Here is a 20,811-nt window from a genome sequence, read left to right on the forward strand (position 1 = left end):
ATTAACTTAACCATATAAGGTAGAATTTGGCAAGTATACCTTTAGAGACTCATCTGCCTCAGCCACTTTCCAGCTGCAGAACCTTTCATCCCTTGACTTTTCAATTTCAACGTCTGTATAATGGGTCTACTAATAGTACCGTCCTCAGCATTGTAGGGATAATGTACCTAAGAAGTGCCCATGTGGGCACTAATTATTGCCCCCTCACCCCCACTGTGATGCGGCAGTAAGTTCTGTGGGGAATTCAGAGGAGAGGAAGCTTGCAGTGGGCTGAGCTGCATCAGGAGAGCTTCCTGGTAGAGTTGGGAGTTGAGTTGAGAAAATTGGGGTGCAGGGATACCCAGGATTACATGGGTTATTTTGGTCCAGTGCTCTGCTGATGGTCAGAGGTAACTGGGTGAGTCCCTCTGTCCAAATTCTGTTTACAGATGGCCAAGGTCCTGCCCCTCAGCTTGCCTCCCCTGATAATGCGTTCTTCTTTAATTAATTGTTATAGCTGATTTCGTGTACAGTAGAACCATTTCCTTCCCACATTTCTAAGACTCCCGGAGCTCCTGGGAAGGCTTCTGTGCTAGAGAGGCCTGGGTTCCTGATTCCAGGGCACAGACTGAACGATAGCCAAAATACAACATTTGATTTCAAATGTCAATGTTCTTGTGTTTTGTTTTCCTTCCCCTTCCCTGTTTTCTTTATGTTTTTCAGATGAAGCTTGCATTTTCAAGGTGACGTTAAAAAATTTCCGACTGATCTTATCCTGGGAGTTAAAAAACCATTCCATTGTGCCAACTCACTATACATTATGGTACACAGTTATGAGGTTGGTTCAACATTTCATTTTTTCTCTTCCTGCACCTATCAGCCTTTCTGTTATGTGGGGAGTGAAGGAGGAGATCATCTTACTTGTGATACACTAAACATTTTTGCTTTTTCTGTCTCCTCGTCTTCCCCTTTCCCCCTCCCCTCTTCCTTCTGTCCACTTCCTCCCCCCTCCTCTTCTTTTATGCAGAAATTTAAAGGTCATAGACAAAATGCCCATCCAGTTTTTTGGTGTGTTTTTTTTTTTTTATTATTGATTTTATTCTACTTCTTTGTTTGATTCTTCCCATTGCAGAAATTTTTCTGCAAAAACAAATTGCACATGGTTTTATTTGCCGTAATTTGATAGCACTTTCTGAAATACGGAAGGGCAAGTTTCCCTTTCTTGAGTTTTCACTTTTAGAATTCTGGCTATTCTCACAGAATGCCAAAAAAAAGTCTCACATTTCTTTTTTAATGTACCACATTTTGTTTATCTGTTCATATGCTGCTGGGCATTTTCCAGCTTTTAGCTGCTGTGAACAATGCTTCTGTAAATATTGGATAAGTATCTATTTATGACTCTCTTTTTACTTTCTTTGGGTATATACCTCGAAGTGGAATTGCCAGATCATAAGATAATTCTATATTTAATGTTTTGTAGTACCATTATAATCCTTTCCACAGTGGCTGCACCATTTTACATTCCTACCAGCAGTGCCCTAGGGTTCTAGTTTCTCCACATCGTCTCCAACATTTGTTATTTTCCATTTCTTTTAGATAATAGGCTTCCTTGTAGAAGTGAAAAAGTATCTCATTGTAGTTTTAATTTGCATTTCCCTCATGGCTGATGATGTTGAGCATCTTTTATGTGTTTGTTAGCCATTTATGTATCTTCTTTGGAGAAATGTCTATTCATGTCCATTGTCCACTTTTTCATTGGATTGTTTGTCTTTTGGGGTATTGTACTGTGAGTTCTTTATATATTCTGAATTTAAGCCCTTACATGATATATGTTTAACAGATAACTTTGTCCTATTCTGTAGGTTGTCTTCTCACTTTCTTGATAATTTCCTTCAAGGCAGTCCAGACTTGGATAGACGGTGTTCAAATTCTGGCTTTGTCATGAATCAGCTGTGACATTGAGCACAGATCTCAGATTCTCTAAGCCAATATCTCCTACCTAGGTGTGGCTATAAAGATAAATAACATAATAGATGGAGCTTTCTTTGACTTTCTAAGCCAATATCTCCTACCTAGGTGTGGCTTTAAGATAAATAAGGTAATAGATGGAACCTTCTTTGACTTTCTTCTTTCTACAGTCATCCTCACATGTCCTAGTTTTAATCCATTAGCCCTCGGAGCATCCTTTTGTTGATTGTTTATTTGGCTTCTAACTGTTGCTGATCCTAGTGACAGTCCCATTGAAGTTCGTCTTTGGTGTCTGCAAAGTCTTAAAATTTCTCTCACCATTGCACGGTCACATGTGTCCCCCATGTACCTTTCTGGGACTCAGGAGATCATATGTCTGTGTTCTTCCTAAAATAGCACAAGCAGGGCTGACTTAGGGCTGGATGTTGTGGTCCTCAGCCAGGAAGGGAGTGGGTTTTAAGGAATGCATTCATAATTGTCCTTCGGGACAAGGAGATCTAGGACCCCTACCAGTAAAGCCCAAGTTTTGTTCATTTGTTCATTCAGCCACTCATTCATTCATCTAGCCAATGTTTACTGCACACCAACTAATATGCCAAGAGATGCTGCCATGAGCACAAATACCCTTCTGGAGCTGACATTCTGAATGTAGGCAGAGACCTCAATAAACAAGTAAAAATATAATGTGGCAGGTAGTGGTAAACACTGTGAAGAAAAATAAAGAGGGGCCAATGTGTAGGGGGTATGGGTGGGTGCTATTTTACATAAAGTAATAAAGGGAATTGAATTGTTTCTGTGTTATCTGAGCAGAGTCCTAGAGGAAATGGGAGAGGGAATTTTGTAGATAACTGTGACTCTCATTCCATAAATGCTGAAGTTTTTCCGTCTCCGTTTCCAAGTAGTCCAGAAGATATGCAGATTGTTGAGCACTGCACAAATATCACGAGACCGTTATGTGACCTCACCGATGTGTGGGAACAGGTGCCCGAGACCTACATCCCCAGTGTTGTAGGATTCAAAGGGAGCACACAGTTGGTCACTTGCGGATACAGTTTTTTCCTGACAATGGACGGTGAGTTGGTCTCTGTTTATCTCCATCCTCTCCTCCTCATGATCTTCACCATGTGCTAATCAGGCCAGGTCAGCAAAGGTGTTTCAGACTCAAAGCTAAGTACAACTCCTGGTCCTGCCTCTCCCTCCCTCTGCAAATGTGAATTCATTACTCTGCTTCTCTGAGCCTCAGTTTTCTCATCTGAAACCATAACCCATACTTTGTGAGTTGTTACACCATGCCTGTGTAGGGCAGGCATTCAGAAAGGAGGAGCCAGTGGTCTTCTGTTTGTTTCACAGCCTGATAGGAAGTGGGGGGTCCAGCTCAGGTCACCTGTGTCCAAGCTGCCACAACCCCTTCAGCCAATGTTTTCCTTAATCCTACAACTCCATCCCCAAGTCATAAGCCATGGGTCTCGTTCCCATGAACCTGCAAGCTTAGAGGAGGAAGCCCGGAGCCTGGGATTCCATCTGCCTCTTCTTTTTGCTGCCGAAATTGCGTTCAGCTGCCTAAGGCCCTTGCGTTTAACAGCTCCAGGGCAATTGCTAACCCTCAACCAGGCTGTGTACCTTTCTCTCTGTGTGTATAGGAATATAAATATATAAACACAAAATTTGGCATTTTAAATGTTATTAAGTATACAATTCAGTGGAATTAATTGCTTTTACAATATTACCCTACCTTCCCCACCTTCCGTTATTAAAACTTTTCACCACCCAGAACAGCAACTCTGTTCCCATTAACCAACACTTCCCCATCCTGTCAGCCCCTGGTGATCTCTGATATTCTGTCTGTGAATCTGCTTCTTCTAGATATTGCATAGAAGTGGAATCATACAATATTGGCCCCTTTGTGCCTGGCTCATTTCACTTTGCATAGTGCCTTCCAGGTTTATCCCTGCTGGATCGTGTATCACAACAGCATTCTTACTAAAGGCCGAATAGCATTACATTATGGATATGCCACATATGTTTAGCCATTCCTCTGTTGATAGACACTTGGGTTGTCCCCACCCTTTTGCTATTGTGAATAAAGCTACTGTGATCAGTGGTCTACAAACATCTGTTTGAGTTTCAATTTTCAGAAATCGGGTTTATACCTAGGAGTAGTATCGCCAGGTCATATGGTACGTCTGTGTTTTGCCTTTTGAGGAATGCCAAAATGTTTCCACAGCAGCTGTACCATTTTACAGTCCCACCAGAAATGCATAGGAATTCCAGTTGCTTCACATCCTCGCCAGCAGGTGTTATTTATTTTTTAAATAATAATCATCTTGGTGGGTGTGAAGTGGTATCTCATGGAGATTTTGATTTGCAGGCTCCATTACATTTGTTCAGTTTCCTAATAAGCAGCCTGTTTTCTAAAGAAAGATGCCGCTTCAGCTCCCTATTGTGTGTGTGTGTATATATATATATATAAAAAATTCTTTTTTATATATATATATATAAAAGAATGATAGTGACAACCAAATTCCCTACAGTTCGGTCACTTATGATATTTGCTGGAATTCCCTCAAAAAGGAAAGAAAAGTACAATTTATAGATCATGGCATTCATACTATTAAAGAAAGTATATTAAAGTAATAATGAGATTGTGCTTTTTGTTAATCAAAATGGAAACTATTAAAAACACATAAATGCCCAGGTTTCAGGAGAAGGCAGAGAGTGTGATTTGGTACCACCTTTCTGAAGGTCTCTAACAGTATATAGTAAAATCCTTAATATGTCTCTCCTCTCTTCCAGAATTCCTCTGTAGTTATTATTTTTCTTAAATAATTAAGGACAAATGCAAAGATTTAGCTTCAAGAGTACTCACTGACACATTGATCATATTCAGACAAATTAGAGACAGTCTCAATATTTAAAACAGTGAGTCTGGGAAGTCATGGTATAGCCATGACTTCAAAAATGAAGATAGAGATTAGGGCTCTGCAAACTTTCTCTAAAAGGCCAGATAAAAAACATTTTACACTTTGCAAGCTACATATGACCTTTATCACATATTCTTCATTTTTTTTTTACAACTCTTTAAAAAATGGAAGCCATTTTTAACTCCCAAGTTGTGCAGAAATCCAACCTGCAGGCTATAGTTTGCCTGGCCTTGACATAGATGAGTAGTTATTGATATGTTAATGTAATATGCAGAATGTATGGGTAAAAGTGATTCTGTTTTAGTTTTTATATTTATTTGTAAGTAGATGATTAACCACATTCAGGGAGAATTTTATATCTGCATTTTCTAATGTTTCTATAATGATTATGTATTATTATTCTAGTATGGGGGAAGAGGGAGAGTCAGTTTTAATTTTGTGTTTAGAATACAGCCTGAAAATTGGGAAAGTTACTAACTTCCATCCCAGTATTTGTCGTCTATTCCTTGGGGTGATATTAAACAAATTACTTCATTTTTTATTGTTCTTAGTTTTTCACCAGCACAGTAGAAGAGCATATATTAAACTTGGTTAAAAAGAAATAGCTACAGCAAATTAGAGTTGTGTCATGACAGTGGGAGGCATTATCATTATGCAATCATTGGCTGACGTTGGAGTTTGTATCTGATTTTATTTTTAAACAGTGTCTTTTGAACCACCAGAGTTTGAAATTGTTGGTTATACACACCATCTGAATGTGATAGTGAAATTTCCACCCATTACTCCTAAGATGATAGATTATTTACTGCTTGTCATTGAAGAACACTCAGAAGAGATTGTTAAGAAGGTAAGTGGCCTCTGGTGTTAGAATCAAAACAGCCCAGAGTTGGTAAGGAATGCCCCTGACTCCCTTGCCTTCAAAATATATATATATGTTTGTAGCTGTACGATTAAAAACTAAAAGGTCTGGGCTTCAGTGCAGTCGAACTTTAGGAAAGAAGTCATCACATTTCATTCATTGCAAAAATGTTCACTTCATCCGGCAGCACAGTCGTTATTAGAAGAATAAATTATGTGCACAGCATCAGAGGACATGCAGGAAAGAGGGAGGTTTGTAGTGTGGACAGGAGAGCAGCCAAGTGCACAAGCCAAGGCAAGCGTTTCTTCGAAAGGAGTGGTTTGGCTGAGCAGCACATCTAATGCATCTGTCTCTGCCCCTCCAGCACTTATGACAAGGGAAGTGGTTCTTTCTGGCTCCTCTTTCCCCGCCTGGTTTCCTTGAAGGATCAAACTAAATGTCAATAACCTTGGACCAATCTTGCTGTCAGGCAGACCTGGACCTTCAATGTCTTGATCTCTCCTTGCCTCGGAATGCTGGAATGAGCAGAAATGGACAAACTGCACTCACCTGCTGTGCCAGCAATTGGCTTGCCTGGCCTTTTGCCATTATAAGGCCCTTGCAGCTGTACCGACCCCCAGGATATCATGGGCAGGGGTGTTTCAGCCAGGGAGCATAGGAAGACCAGAAGCCCTGAGGCTGGAGTGGGCCTCGTGGAACTGGAAAATAGCAGGGAGGGATGGCTGGGAGTGGACAATGGGGAGAGTAGGAGGAAGCGACTGGGCCAGATCAGGTAGGGGTTCTAGGGGTCCACAGTCCCCGGAAAGCACAGGGAACTCCCCTGCAGGACGTTGGGTAGTAGAGGGGCGTCATCTGAGCAAACACTAAGGGTCATCTTGGCTGCTGTGTTAAGAGCAGACACTAGGGGACAAAGGCAGAAGTAGAGAGACCAGTTAAGAGGCTACTGCTATAATCCAGGTGAAAGGTGGTGGTGGTGGGAAGTAATCAAGCTCTGCATTTGTTTTGCAAGTAGAGCCAACAATATTTTTGGATGGATTAGGGTGTGCAGTGAAGGAGAGGGTGAGGACTTACAGCTGCAGTGCTTTCAGCCTGGGCTGCTGGATGGACAGAGCTGCTGCTAACTGAAATGGGGAGACTGAATGGGGGCTGGGGGTGGTATCAGTAGTTCCTTTTTGGGGCAGGTTGAGTGTGAAATGCCTGGGAGGCATCCAGGAGGAGATATTGAGCAGAGTCTGGAATTCAGGGGAGAACTCAGAGCCAGGGAGTTGTCCCTGGGGAGTCCTTGGCTTCTTGGTGTGTTCTGAATGCCATGAGAATAGTGAGACCACCAAGAAGTGAGTGTGCAGAGAGGAGAGGAGGTTTCCAGGATGATGGGCTTGGAACACACCAAAATTTGAAGATGTAGTAAATGAAGAAGAAACAGCAAAAAAACAAAAACTGAGAAGGGGCAACCGACTTGGTAGGAGGAGAACCAGGTACGAGCAGTGTCCTGGAAAAAGTTCCAGAAGGAGAGAGTGCTCTCTGGGACCAAATGCTGTAAACGGGACAAATTAGATGAGGGCTACAAACTGATTTTTGGATTTAGTGAACTGGAAGTCGTGACCTTGATAAGAGTGGTTTGGGTGAAATGCTTGGGCAAAGACCTGCTTGGATTCAGGAGAGTCAGGGAGAAGGAAAATAAGGGACAGGAAGGAGAGCTGATGCTTCGAAGGGACTTTTCTATCAAGAAGAAGAGGGTCTTGCTGGAGTAGCTGGAGGCGATGATGGAGTCGAGGGGGGCATTTTTTAAGATGGGAGAACGGACAGCACGTCCACGTGCAGTCGGCTCTGTGGGGAGGGGGAGGGGCAGGTGCTGAGTGCTAGGTGCTGGGTGCTAGGTCCGTGTTCCAGCAGTGAGAGCAGGCGACAGTGGATGGGAGCCTGTGAGCACCCGGAGGAGGTGACAGGGGCTTGGAGCAGGACAATGCATCCCTTGGCACAGAAGAGGAGGCAGAGTTTGCAGACACAGATGCATTTTGGAGGGTGGGTGCCTGGCGGGAATTTCCATTTTCCTGGTGAAAGAGGAAGCAGGATTTCTAACTCACTCAGGTCCGGAATTCCCTGTTCTGACCCCTGGCCAGGTCTGTAGTTCCACTGCAAGGCAAGTATTGTAGTTTGCTAGCTGCAAGAATGCAATATACCAGAAACAGAATGGCTTTTTAAAAGGGGAATTTAATGAGTTGGTAGTTTACAGTTTTAAGGCCCAGAGAATGTCCCAATTAAAACAAGTCTATAGAAATGTCCAATCAAAGGCATCCATCCAGGGAAAGATACCTTGGTTCAAGAAGGCTGATGAAGTTCAGGGTTTCTCTCTCATCCCAAGAAGGCCCATGGTGAACACAGTCACAGTTTCTCCCTCATGGGAAGGGCACATGGTGAGCACAGCATCATCTGCTAGCTTTCTCTCCTGGCTTCCTCTTTCATCAAGCTACCCGGGAGGCATTTTCTTCTTCATCTCCAAAGCGCTGGCTGATGGACCTTCTGCTTCGTGGTGCTGCAGCATTCTCTGCTCTCTCCGAATCTCTTTTATTCTCTAAAATGTTTCCTCTTATAGGACTCCAGAAACTCATCAAGACCCACCCAAATGGGTGGAGACATGTCATCACCTAATCCAGTTTGACGACCACTCTTGATTAAATCACATCTCCAGGGAGATGATCTGATTACAGTTTCAAGCATACAGTATTTAATAAGGATTATTTTGCCTTTAAGAAATGGAATTTAGATTAAAACATGGCTTTTCTAGAGGACATACTTCCTTTCAAATCAGGACAGTAGGTGACCTCCTACCAGGACACTGTGGCCTGTGCCTGTCTCTAATCTTCACTACTTCCTTTCCATGCATGAGCTATTAGGTTGTTGGGTTTATAAATGATTCCTCTTCCTTCCACATAGAAACTTGCAGAAAATCATTGAAGAAGGACTAAAAGCCAAATTTATGAACTGCTAATAAGAAGATATTTTGAAAGCTATTAACATTATATAAAAGTATAACTCATGATATAACTTTCCAGTCATCTCTTTAATTCCAAAACAGGACAAAGCAACATGGAAAAGAAGAGGCAAAGGTGTATTAGGCAAGAAAACAAGAAACCTAGACATCTGCCTAAATTCTGTCACAGGCAAGCTGTGTGATCTCAGGGAAGTTACTTGACCTCTCTGAGCTGCAGTTGCCTCATCTGTAGAACAGGAATACTGCCTACCTTGCTGGCTGTTTTGATAATCAAATAAGTTAGCGTGTATGAAAGTACCTAAGGAAGTGTAAAGTAAGCACATATCTTTAATGAAATGAGATAATCTTGAAAAATAACAGCATGGAACCCTTTCCTCCTCTTTGGAACTGTTTTTCCTCATTTGTAAAATGAAGATATTAGACCCGATTCAATGGTTTAAAAATATGTGTGTGTGAGTATATGAATGTACTTGTACCTATAGTTTTGTGGTAAGTTGCTTGCCCAAAATGACTTATAAATATTCTTCCTTGCCTAGCCTATGATATTTCTGTCCCTTTTTAAAATTTGAAGACAAATCCCCCAAAAGACTCTTAGGGCCTACCTCTGAATGAAGTTTTCACTAAACGTGTTTTTTATTTTTACTCATTATTTTTACAGCATAACCTCCAAATAAATAGAAACATCACTGGAAATTTCAGCTATGTCCTGGACAAGTTAATTCCAAACACAAACTACTGTGTATCTGTTTATTTTGAGCCTAGAGACCAGGAAACAATTAAAAAATCTCCCTTAAAATGTACTGTCCTTCAACCTGGCGGGGAATCAGGTATGTTAAGTTTTTGAAAATTCATGTTTTGCTTTTACTCTGAGAGAAAGCTTATTTAAACAAAAGAATCCTAAAGGTATGCATGCTAAAGGTATTTCTTCCAATAAAGGCACATCACAGGGGCTGTTTTCTGCTAGTCAGTCCGTACGAGATGGCAGAGTAACTTAAGGATATATTATCCCACCCTAGGAGCAATCAGATATCTATCTTTATAAGGTCAGAAATCCTGAGAGGATGCAAGCGTAGTTCAGTGGTAGAATTCTCACTTGCCAAGTGGAAGACCCGGGTTCCAGGTTTGATTCCTGGCCCATGCACTTCCCCACAAACAAACAAACAGCAACAAAAAATTCAAGAAATGGTGCCGCAATAATAGGATACTCACATGGAAAAAGAATGAAATGTGACCCCACCATACAAAAAAAAAATATATTAGAAAGGGAAACTTGCCAACATGGACGAGCTAGCTGAAGAAGCCCTTCTGTTTCAAAGGTAACAGAAGGAAACAGCCTAATCCCAGACTTTCTGCCGTATGAAGATACCTGTCTGCAGTGAGAACCATCAAGCTTACGAACATTCACTACTGTTTAGTTTCTCACTGTCTTAGTTGGCCAGCTGCTATGATACATACCACGCGCTGGTTGGCTTAAGAACAGGAATTTATCGTCTCTCAGTTTTGGAGGCTAAAAGTCCAAAATCAAGGCGTGGAGAGGGCCATTCTTTCTCCCTGTAACTGGAGCTCTGGTGCTGGCTTGCTGCGACCCCTGGATTCCTTGTCTGCACCTCCGCCTCTCTCCTTATATCTGTTCTTCTGGCTTCCTCTGGCTTCTGGCTCCTCCACATGACCTTCTCTCTATAAGGCTCCAGTGTATACGGGCAATTCAGTTGACTACACCTTAACCAATAGTAACATCCTCTAGAGGTCCTGTTTACAATTAAATTCACACCCACAGGAACACAGAGTCAGGTTAAGAACATGTGTTTTGTTGAGGTACATGATTCGTTCTGCCACACTCAGAAAGTAACTAGGTCTCCAGCTATTCACCAAAAGTGAACATCCTTAAAAATCTCCCCCAAAAATGCGCTTCTGAATTTCTCAACCCCAGTGGATATTGCTATATTAGATCTTAGCCAAAAGATTGAAAAGGGAAATTTCTTTTTTTTTTTATTTATTTTAACCTTTGTTCCCCCTATTATTTATTTTTTATCCATATTTTTTACTCATCTATCCATACCATAGATAAAAGGAGCATCAGACACAGATTTTTAGATCACACAGTCACATTGCAAAAGGCATATCATTATATAATCATCTTCAAGAAACATGGCTACTGGAACACAGCTCTACAGTTTCCCTCTATCCACTCTAATGCACCATAAACTAAAAAGGGAATATCTGTATAATGTGTAAGAATAACCTCCAGGATAACCTCTCAGCTGTCTTTGAAATCTCTTCAGCCACTGATACTATTTTGTCTCATTTCTTTCTTCCCCCTTTTGGTCAAGATTTTCTCAACCCCTTGATCCACATCCCATCTCATCCGGGGATTGCTGTCCCACATTGTCAGGAAGATTTACACCCCTGGGAGTCATGTCCCATGTAGAGGGGGAGGGCAGTGAGTTCACTTGCCATGTCAGCTTAAAGAGAGAGAGAGGCCACATCTGAGCAACAAAAGAGGGTCTCTGGGGGTGACTCTTAGGCCTGATTTTAAGTAGGCTTAGCCTGTCCTTTTAGGAATAACTTTCATAGGGGTGACCCCTAAGATCGAGGGCTCATCCTATTGATTTAGTTGCCCCCATTGCTTGTGAGAATATCAGAAATTCTCTAAATAGGGAAGTTGGATATTTCCTTCTTTCTCCCCATCTCTTCAAGGAGACTTTGCAAATACTTCATTATTCACTGTCCACATCTCTCTGGGGTGTATCAGTTCATCACCCTAACATGGACGAACCAACACAATCTCATGCCCTATTCAAGATTCCATGTACTTATGGTGTTAACTAAACTGACCATACAAGTTAAATTAGGAAATGCAGTACCCAAAATATACAAACTGAGCTTTGTATATTTTTTTGTATATTGTATATTGTAATATACATTGTATATTGTAATATACAAACAGCTCAGTATCTCAGAATTTAGAATTAACAGTTACATTTCCTAAATATATGACTGCTCTAAGAGCTTACAATCTAGGACCCTTAACAATACACCCCAACCTGGTAATCCATGCTCTTGTATTTAATGCACCAAATTTTTATATTATACTTAGTGCGTATGATTGAAGCATGATGATATTTGTCTTTTTGTTTCTGACATTTCATTCAACATATGGCTCTTAAGGTTCATTCATCTAGTTGCATGCTTCACAACTTCATTCCTTCTTGTGGCCACTCAGTCGTCCCTTGTATGTGTGCACCATAGTTCCCCTTTCCATTCCTTATTCATTGTACCCTTAGGCCACCTCCATTCGTTGTGAGTCACGAACACTGCCCCCAGAACCACCAGTGTGCAAATGTCCAATCGTGTCCCGCTCAGTTCTTCCGGGTATACACTGAGCAGTGGGGTTCCAGGGTCATAGGGCAACCCCACCCCTAGCATCCTGTGGAACCATGGAGCACTGATACTGAGTAAGGGAAGTTTACAAGAAAGCATCTGCTGGAGGGTGGAGGTTGAGTAAGGGGGTTTGCAGACAGACCGATTTTAAAGGAAAAAGGATCTCAGCCTTCTGGCTTAAGTTAGTTTTCATTAAATATGGACACATCTTAGACTGCCTGTGGGCTCCTGATGCCTGTAGGACTTAGAAAAAGGTTAACTCCAACAGTATTGCAAGAAAATATCCAGTGAGTATTGTGACATGACCGGCAGTGGCTTGCTGAAACTCCCACAAGATGCAGCAGACTCCAGAGGTTCCTTGGAGGTTAACACGGTCCGTGACAAGGCAGTGGCCACCTCCCCCCTTCTTTACTTCACTGTCACTTCGGCTTTACTTAGTGTGAACACATCATTTTGCGTTTTAAGTCAACTTCCATTCTTTTATCTTTACCCGAGACAGTGCAGGTACCCCTCATTACCCAAATACTTGAGATCCAGATTTTTGCTGCTTCCTAATGGAATGAAGATGACGTGAGACCATGGAGGCCATTGTGACATGGGACCCCTCGGAGGGTTTTGAGCAGGGAGTCTCCTTGTGATCCCACCTGTATGCTGCGAGCTGGGGGCCAGGTGCCCACCAGGCTATACCCCTCAAAGTCCCGGTGGGAGGTGGGGGTACAGAGGGTCCACCGAGGGAGCAGTTAATGGGCTCCAGAAGGCTGACATTAGTCGTCAATCAGCTTTTTGACAGTTATTTTTATTTCCCATTAAAGCTCATAGTAACCAGAGATGACTTGCCTCGTTGCTCGGCCCTCTGCTTGTGAAGTTCCCTACATCTTGTTTAAAAAATCTAAACAGTAAATCTGGAGAAAGACGTTTGTCCAAATTCAAATTCTGAAGTCACAATCTAGTGTTCCCCTTGCCAGGCTGGGTGGATCTTTTCTAAACAAGATGGGTGATCGATGGTGATAACATCCAATTATAACTTCTGAGTTGAAATGATAGAAGGCTTTCTGTCTTTTCAGATTGGAATATTTTAAAATAGCATGCATGCACTAGGGTAGCTTTCTGGAAACTTAACAACCTCCAGATGGGTACCTCAACCAGAAAAATCCTGAAACCTAGAGGGCCCAGCCTCTCCAGAATCAACTAATTCCATCCCCCTATCCTGTATTATCAACTACTCCTTCCAACATGAAAAAATTAGAATTTTTTACCCCTCGAGAGTGACAGAAGATCAAAGGTGATGGTGGAGTTATACAAGAGAAGGCCAGGTTTAACAAGTGACTATGATTGCTAAATCAGTATATTGATGTTTCTTTTAGTTTCCAGTACCTTAGAGCAGCTAGAAATAAAAGCCTAAATTTGTGAAATTGTAACCTATACCAAACTCTGAAATGTGTTCTACAACTGATTGTTGCGATGTACTTTGAAATTCATTGCTTTTTAATTCTCGTGGAAGAACTCTCAGACTCATGAGAATACTGCAAGTTGAGAAGCATTTTCGTGGCTTGTTATCTGTAATTTACCGAATGTGGTTTGTGGGATGCTAAATAGATTATATATGGTCTTCTGGACTTATTCTTTAAGAAGCTGAACACCAGAATGAGTCAGAATCTCAATATCACATTGTTGCTTTTCCAAATAAATCATTTTGGTTTACCGTGTCTCTTGCAGGAGAGTAGGAATTTTGTGTCATAAAGGTACATCTTTATGTGATCTGATTCCTTAATCTGCCAGTCCCTTAGCCACTCTTGCTGGGGATGGTTGGGTTCATCGATCCTTGGTTATTTTACAGCACAGGGGTCTTTACTGATGTTTTCTCTGTTCTCTCCTTAACCTTCTAAAGACTTTTTAAGAATACATAATCTATTTTTATTTTCTTTTTTTCTCTTCTGTATCTATTTTGGCTGAGGCCATGGTCACAGGATTAAGAAAGATCTTTTTAGGAACGTTAGTTACATAGCCACCAACTTCTTCTTGGTCTGTTCAGAAAAAAAAAAAAGCTATTTTCAACCAGAAGTTTGAAATTTTCCAAAAGGAACTTTGCCAGAAAACTGAGGGGACCTTGTAATAGGAATAACCATTTGTTTCTACAGGGTCCTGATTTCTAGCCTGGCTGAGCTCCAGCTGCAGAATGACCCATTTGCATTTTTTCAGGCAGATTTCCGTTTTCTACTTCTGCCTGCCATGCATACTGACACGTGGCTGTTGAGCATTTGAAATACACTGGTGTGACTGGGGAACTGAGTTCTTAATCTGATTTAATTTACATTCATTTAAATTTAAATAGCTGCGCATGGGTGTAACTACTCTATTGGAATCAGGTTGTAAAATATAATTTTAAGTCAAAAGAAATGTACTTCAGAAACTTAGTATCATTTTTATTGTATATCATATATGTGTGTGTATGTGTGGACTATTCTCCATTCTTTTGTATTTAATAATAAAACTGGTTTTTCAAACCTTTGTTTCCTTAGTACCTTCTGCCACCAAACTGATATGATTGATTCCTATCTGTTATTATTTATTGAATTTATGTTAAATAAATAATTTAATTTCTCACCAACAGAGTCATCTGAATCTGGCAAAGTAGGAGGAATAATTACTGTGTTTTTAATAGCATCTGTCTTCATAAGCAGCTTAATAATACTGAAACGGATTGGTTATATATGCTTAAGAAATGATTTCCCCAAAGCTTGGGTATGTAGTGTTTTTTTTTTTTATTTCTATCTTTGTATTTTATTTTAACTTCAGAATTTTTATTGTACATTTAAGCATTTTCACAGAAGAAAGTCCTGTTTTCTAAAAGCACCAAGGGTTGTATTTCATCCCTATAAGCATATGTTTTGTGGTTATAAGTGTGTGCACACATTTCATGTTCTCTTTTTGTTCTTTGTCCACATATTATTTTTAATGATCACATGGTATTTCATTACTATTAATGTATCATTTTTTCCCTTAACTATTTCCCAGCAGTAGGGTATTGGGGTTGATTTCTTTTTCTTTCCTTTTCCTTTCTTATGTTCTTTTGGTCATTCTCATAGTGCAATGAGCATTTTAATATACATTATCTTCTTATTTTGGACTCCTTCTTGGGACATATACAGAAAGTAGATTTACCTTATGAAAAGATACTATCAAGGAGCAGATTTCTAATGCCAGTGACATTATAAGTGTATACATTTCTCCAAAGCCCTGCTGACAGTAGAATTAATTATTGTTACTACTTGGTTCATTTATTATGTATATAATGTCCCCCACGTAGTTGCTCTTATGTGAGTTGCTTTGATTATTAGTAAAACCAACCACTTTTCTTGTCTTCATTTCTTCTTCCTGAGGCACACGCTTTCTGTTCAGAGCCTTTGACCTCTCGTTCAGGTCTGGGTACTGACCTTGTATATATTTCTTTTTCTGTTGGTGGGGGGTGGGCATGGATGGTCCGGGAAGCGAACCCGGGTCTTCTGCATGGAGGGCGGCATTCTACCACTGAACCACTGCCTGACCTTTTATGTTTCTAAAACCTCTTCATGTCTTTTACCTCAGCTGCTTCTACCCATCATTTATCATTTTTTCTCTCCTACTGCTTTCTTTTTTTCTACTGGTTTTATAATTTTTCGTTCAGAAATATCTCATTTTTCTCTTTGAACTCATTCACCCTATTCTGTTATCTCCTATATTTTCAATATTTAACTATCCCTTCAGAGTTGATAAAATTGCACTCTTCTTGTTTTTATTTGGAAAATTTAATTACATTTAGTATTTGAACCTAACTGGCATTGGAGTTTGTGTCGTGAGTTGTGAATGGCTCTGTGTTGGGTTTTGTCCACATCATGATCCCTATCTTAGGAGAATGGATGTTATTATCCATCCGTGTAACATATCTTTTAGAATCTCACAAAAAATCTTTTCTGTTATGTTCAATTGCACGTTTACTTTGGGCCTCCATTCCTCTCCTCTGTCTGCTAGTCATTGCTTTTGCTTTGAGATCTTAGGTTAATCCCACTCTAACCCATTTCTCTTTATGGTCTTGAGATATAACGACCTTTAGGACCATACCTATTCCCTCCTTGGAACTTTTCCCATCTGGGCTACCCCCCAGCCCCCAGGTCTCCCCTAATTTCTGCCCTTCTCTGGGTGAGTCCATACTAAATGCTAATGGCAATTATTCCCTTTGTTGTGTTAAAACCCAAATAATAAGAGGAGGTGTTGTTATCTTGTGTCTCTTTTTGGCAGCAAATGACCCTAGTATTTGAATTGTTACTCTGAGGTGGGCCAGGGTGGCTCAGCATTGGAGCCACCGTGCCTGAGACCCAGGTTTGATTCCTGGTGCTTGCCCATGCAAAAAAAAAACAAAAATTGTTACTCTGTGTTTAAAAGCTGTAGGAATGTTAGAACACTTTAGACCCATTGTGTTTGTGTATGTGTTTAATCAAAAAGAGCCATTAGAATTTTTAATGGCATCTTTTTTTTCCCCTTCATTTATCAAATATTTATTGAGCATCTAATGTGTGCCAACATGCTCTAGGTGCTAGAGACATAGAAGTGAACAACAAAAAGAAACATCCTTATAGAACTTAAAGTCTGAGCTTGGGGCAGGGAGAGAGTAGGAACAGTGATTTTATTATTTATTTAAGTAAATAATTCTAACGAATCTACAGATAAGTTATTAGGATTAACAAGAAAGTTTAGCAAAGTTGTTACATCCAAATCAGTATGCAAATGATTGCATTTTAATATACTAGCAATATTCAATTTAGAAAATAAACATGAAATTGCTTTTCAACATCCAAGAAATAAATTATACAAGTCGTAGATACAGTCTGTGAGTTTCCTAAGCTGAACACACCCATGTAACTCTTACTTAGATCAAAAAAGAGAACATGACCAGCCCCCCACCCTCACCCCCAGTTCCTCTCCTGCTACCTTCTAGTCACTACCCCTCACCAAAGGTAACCACTGGCCTGATTCCTGACACTGTAGATCAATTTTACCTGGAATTATATAGTTTTTTGTTTTTTTTTTTAAAGAAGAAGATACCATTACAATAGTAACAAAAATATTATAAAAGTATCCAACGAATAATTCTAAGAGCAGATGTACAAGTCCTTTATAGATAAAATTATTAAACCTTATTGACAGGCTTTAGCAAAGACCTGATCAGATGAGGAGCCCAAAAACAGACCACCAGAAATGAAACTTGACATGTGACAGAGCAAGTACTGCAAATCACTGGAAAGGATAGGCTAGTCAACAAATGCCATCTGTATGGGGAGAGGCAATAGAATGAAATTAGATCCCTACCTCACACTGTACATAAAAAAAAATCATTCACGTCAAATTACAGACTGTAGTGTGAAAGGCAAAACTGTAAACGTTTTAGCAAGTAATATGGGAGATTCTCTATGACTTTGGGATAAAGAAGATTGTCTTCAAAGACAAAAAGCAAAAACTGTGAAGGCAAAACAATGATAAGTTCTCTTACCTTAAAATTAAGACTTTCTTTTCATCAAATGTCATCGTAAATAGATTAAAATGCTAAACCACAAGATGGGAGAAAATATATGTAACTTAAATAATCAGCAAACCATTTGTGCCCAGAAATTATAAAGAAGTCCTATGACTCAATAAAAAAAGATGAACAACCCAGTAGAGAAATCTATTGAGAAAATTGTTTGAAAATTATTTACTATATTTGAAAATTGTTTGCTAATTTTGTGTTCATTGCATGTATTCACATGCATTTTTCAAAGTGAATTAGTTCTCTAATTCTTAATAAATAATTATCTTGTTATTTTCCCTAAAATCTTATTTAGGGCTTTTACATTTACACTAATAAATGAGATTGGCTGAAAACTTTCTTTTCTGGTGGTCGTCTTATCTCATTAAATTAATTGGCAAGCCTGTTCCTTCAGTCTCTATTTTGAAGTGATGTAATGTAGAGACAATTTGTTGTCAGGAGGCTTGATAATTTTCTCTCATTAATGTATTAAGTCCAGATGCCTTTTTTGTTGTCATGCTTTGGAAATTTTATTATTTCTTCCTTGTTATTTACCTATTGAACTTCTCTATTTCTTATTGTGTCTTTCTTATATTTTGTAATTTTGTAAGTCACATCCATTTAATTTGATTATCAAATTTATTAATCTGATCCATAAAGTTGTTTCTTTCTCATCTGCCACTGTTTCTTATTTACAATTTTTCTGATTTTCAAGTTTGTGCTTTGTTTAATCTTTTTATCAATTAAAGCAAAGGTTTATCTGTTTTTTTTAGTCTCTTTGATCCCTAGTTGGTAAACTACTCTCATTATTTTGTAGTTTGTAGTAAATTTATTTCCTTTTTTCTACCTTTGTTCAGTTTCTGATCATTGTATTTATTTTCTTGATATTTTAAGTTTAATCCATAGTTTCTCTTTTTCTTTTTTAATAGTATAGGCTTTTAAACCAATAACCTTAAAATCCTAAGTCCAACTCTTTTTCAATGCCGTATTACACCCAGATATATAAATCTTGGTTTGCCACTTTGGGAATGCCAGACTTGTTCAATTATGTCCAAAGCTTGTTGACAAAGTACTTTCTGCTCTTAAAATTCTTATAAGACCCCATTACCCCAAACACCCTAAAACCCCTTTCCTTTTACACCTCTCTTTCTCCCCAAATATGTACGGTTTCAGTGTTGCTGAAGCAAGTAACTCTTTCCATAGTCCATGGGCACGCTCTCCAAGGTTGGGCCTGTGGAGACTCGGGGAAGAACCAGATTTGTCAGTGTCAGACCTGTGTGGCCACAGGATAGTAGGGGGAGGATGATGCTGGTGGCAGTTCAAGGTCTGTGAAAGGAACCTCCTCACTGTTGGTCATTGGGTCAGTCTGGGAACAGGGTCCTCCAGCTCTCCCCTTTCCTTCCGCAATCCCCAGAGTGAAAATCAGCCTGCCTCATTTTCCTGAAGGCATTTCGTACAAGGGCTGAGAAGGAGAACCCTGGTCTCCTCTTCTCATTCCTGACCCTATGCCTTGTAGAAATCTTCACATCTTTAAGGTCCTCCAGATCTGGAGACAGACATTTCCCTGGCCTCTGGCCCCATTGGAATAAGCTCCCTAGAGCCTTTCCTCACCCACAGTTCCTTGACACCTCTGAAGAAAGTCCTGGCACCTAAGGAAGAGATGTTTATTTGGTGCTAAATTTTTATTTTGGGTTGCATATTATATAATTAACTTGTATGGGCAGCTTATTCAAATGCCATGATTACATGGAATCTTGAATAAGGCATGAGATCTTGTTGGTTTGTACAGATTAGTGTGTTGCCCCCATACATCCAGAGTAATTTGGGCAGAGAATAAAAAAGTATTTGCAAAGTCTGCTTGCAGGACTGCGGAGAAAGGAGAAAATATTCAACTTCCCCATCTGGGAAATTCTTGATATTCTTGCAAGCAGTGAGGACAACCAAACCAATAGGCTGAACTCTTGATCTTGGAGTTCACCCCTGTGAAACTTACTCCTGCAAAGGAGAAGCTAAGCTTACATGCCTAAGAGTCACCCACAGAGAACCTCTTTTGTTGCTCAGATGTGGCCTTTCTCTCTAAGTCACCTTGGCAAGTGAACCCACTGCCCTCCCCTCTATGTAGGACATAATTCCCTGGGATGTAAATCTCCCTGGTAATGTGGGACAGGATTCCTGGGGATGAGCCAGTACCTGACATCATGGGATTGAGAAAGCCTTCTTGACCAAAAGGGGGAAGGGAGAAATGAGACAAAGTTTCAGTGGCTGAGAAGTTTCAGCAGAGTCGAGAGGTTATACTAGAGGTTATTCTTAGGCATTGTACAGATATCCCTTTTTAGTTTGTGGTGTATTGGGGTGGCTAGAGGGAAGTACCTGAAACTGTTGAACTGGTTACTTTAAGAATCAAGTAACCTTGATTCTTAAAGACAATTGTATAACTATATAACTTTTACAATGTGACCATGTGATTGTGAAGACCTTGTGTCTAATGCTCCCTTTATCCAAGGTGTTGACAGATGAGTAAAAAATAAGGACAAAAAATAAATAATAGGGGGCAGATAAGGGGTAAAATAAATTGGGTAGAATGAAATGCTAGTGGTCAGTGAGAGGGAGGGTAAGGGGTATATGATGTATGGGTTTTTCTTTTTTTATTTTTCTGGAGTGACACAAATGTTCTAAAAATGATCGTGATAATGAATATACAACTGTGTGATGATCTTGTGAGCCATTGATTGTATACATTGGATGGACTGTATGTGTGTGAAGATATCTCAGTAAAAATATTTCTTTAAAAAAGAATGTCTTGGCAGTCAGAACTGAAAAACCCCAGTCTAAACAGGTAGCTTTCCCCAACATCCAAGAAGGTTCTGCCACTTACTGTTCATCCATCTTGGGCAAGTTTCTTAACCTGACTGTACCTCATTTTCTCATCATAGAAAGCAGGGATAAGAATAGTAAGCCTACTTCATAGAGTGTTGTGCCTGTGCTAATATGTGTAAAGCACTAAGAACAGTGTCTGGTAAATTTTAAGCACGATTCAAAATACTATTTTTGTTATTATCATCATCACCACAACCTCATTGTCCTGCAGTGAGTCTTATTAAGTTTTACTGTGTAAAAAATAATGAGCAAAAACTTGTCATTGTTACAACCTTATTTATTTATTTATTTATTA

General features: G+C 39.9%; 1 protein-coding gene across 6 annotated transcripts in view; it reads left to right on the forward strand.

Annotated features, from left to right (window-relative positions):
- The window catches only part of LOC143648618 (interleukin-10 receptor subunit beta-like), an 85,859-nt gene that overhangs the window by 33,556 nt on the left and 31,492 nt on the right, over positions 1-20,811 (forward strand). For 3 of the 6 annotated variants that reach the window (XR_013158672.1, XM_077118861.1, XM_077118862.1), the window contains exons 4-8: positions 703-817; positions 2,847-3,019; positions 5,573-5,715; positions 9,378-9,546; positions 14,712-14,842. Coding sequence is in view for 5 of the 6 variants with exons in the window: in XM_077118861.1 (XP_076974976.1) it covers positions 703-817; positions 2,847-3,019; positions 5,573-5,715; positions 9,378-9,546; positions 14,712-14,842 (731 nt within the window). In the remaining variant the exon portion in view is untranslated. The remainder of the gene's footprint in view (positions 1-702; positions 818-2,846; positions 3,020-5,572; positions 5,716-9,377; positions 9,547-14,711; positions 14,843-20,811) is intronic. The other 3 variants (XM_077118868.1, XM_077118867.1, XM_077118863.1) reach the window with 2 other exon arrangements.

Source organism: Tamandua tetradactyla, chromosome 10, assembly GCF_023851605.1.
Source record: "Tamandua tetradactyla isolate mTamTet1 chromosome 10, mTamTet1.pri, whole genome shotgun sequence".
Lineage (NCBI taxonomy): Eukaryota > Metazoa > Chordata > Mammalia > Pilosa > Myrmecophagidae > Tamandua > Tamandua tetradactyla.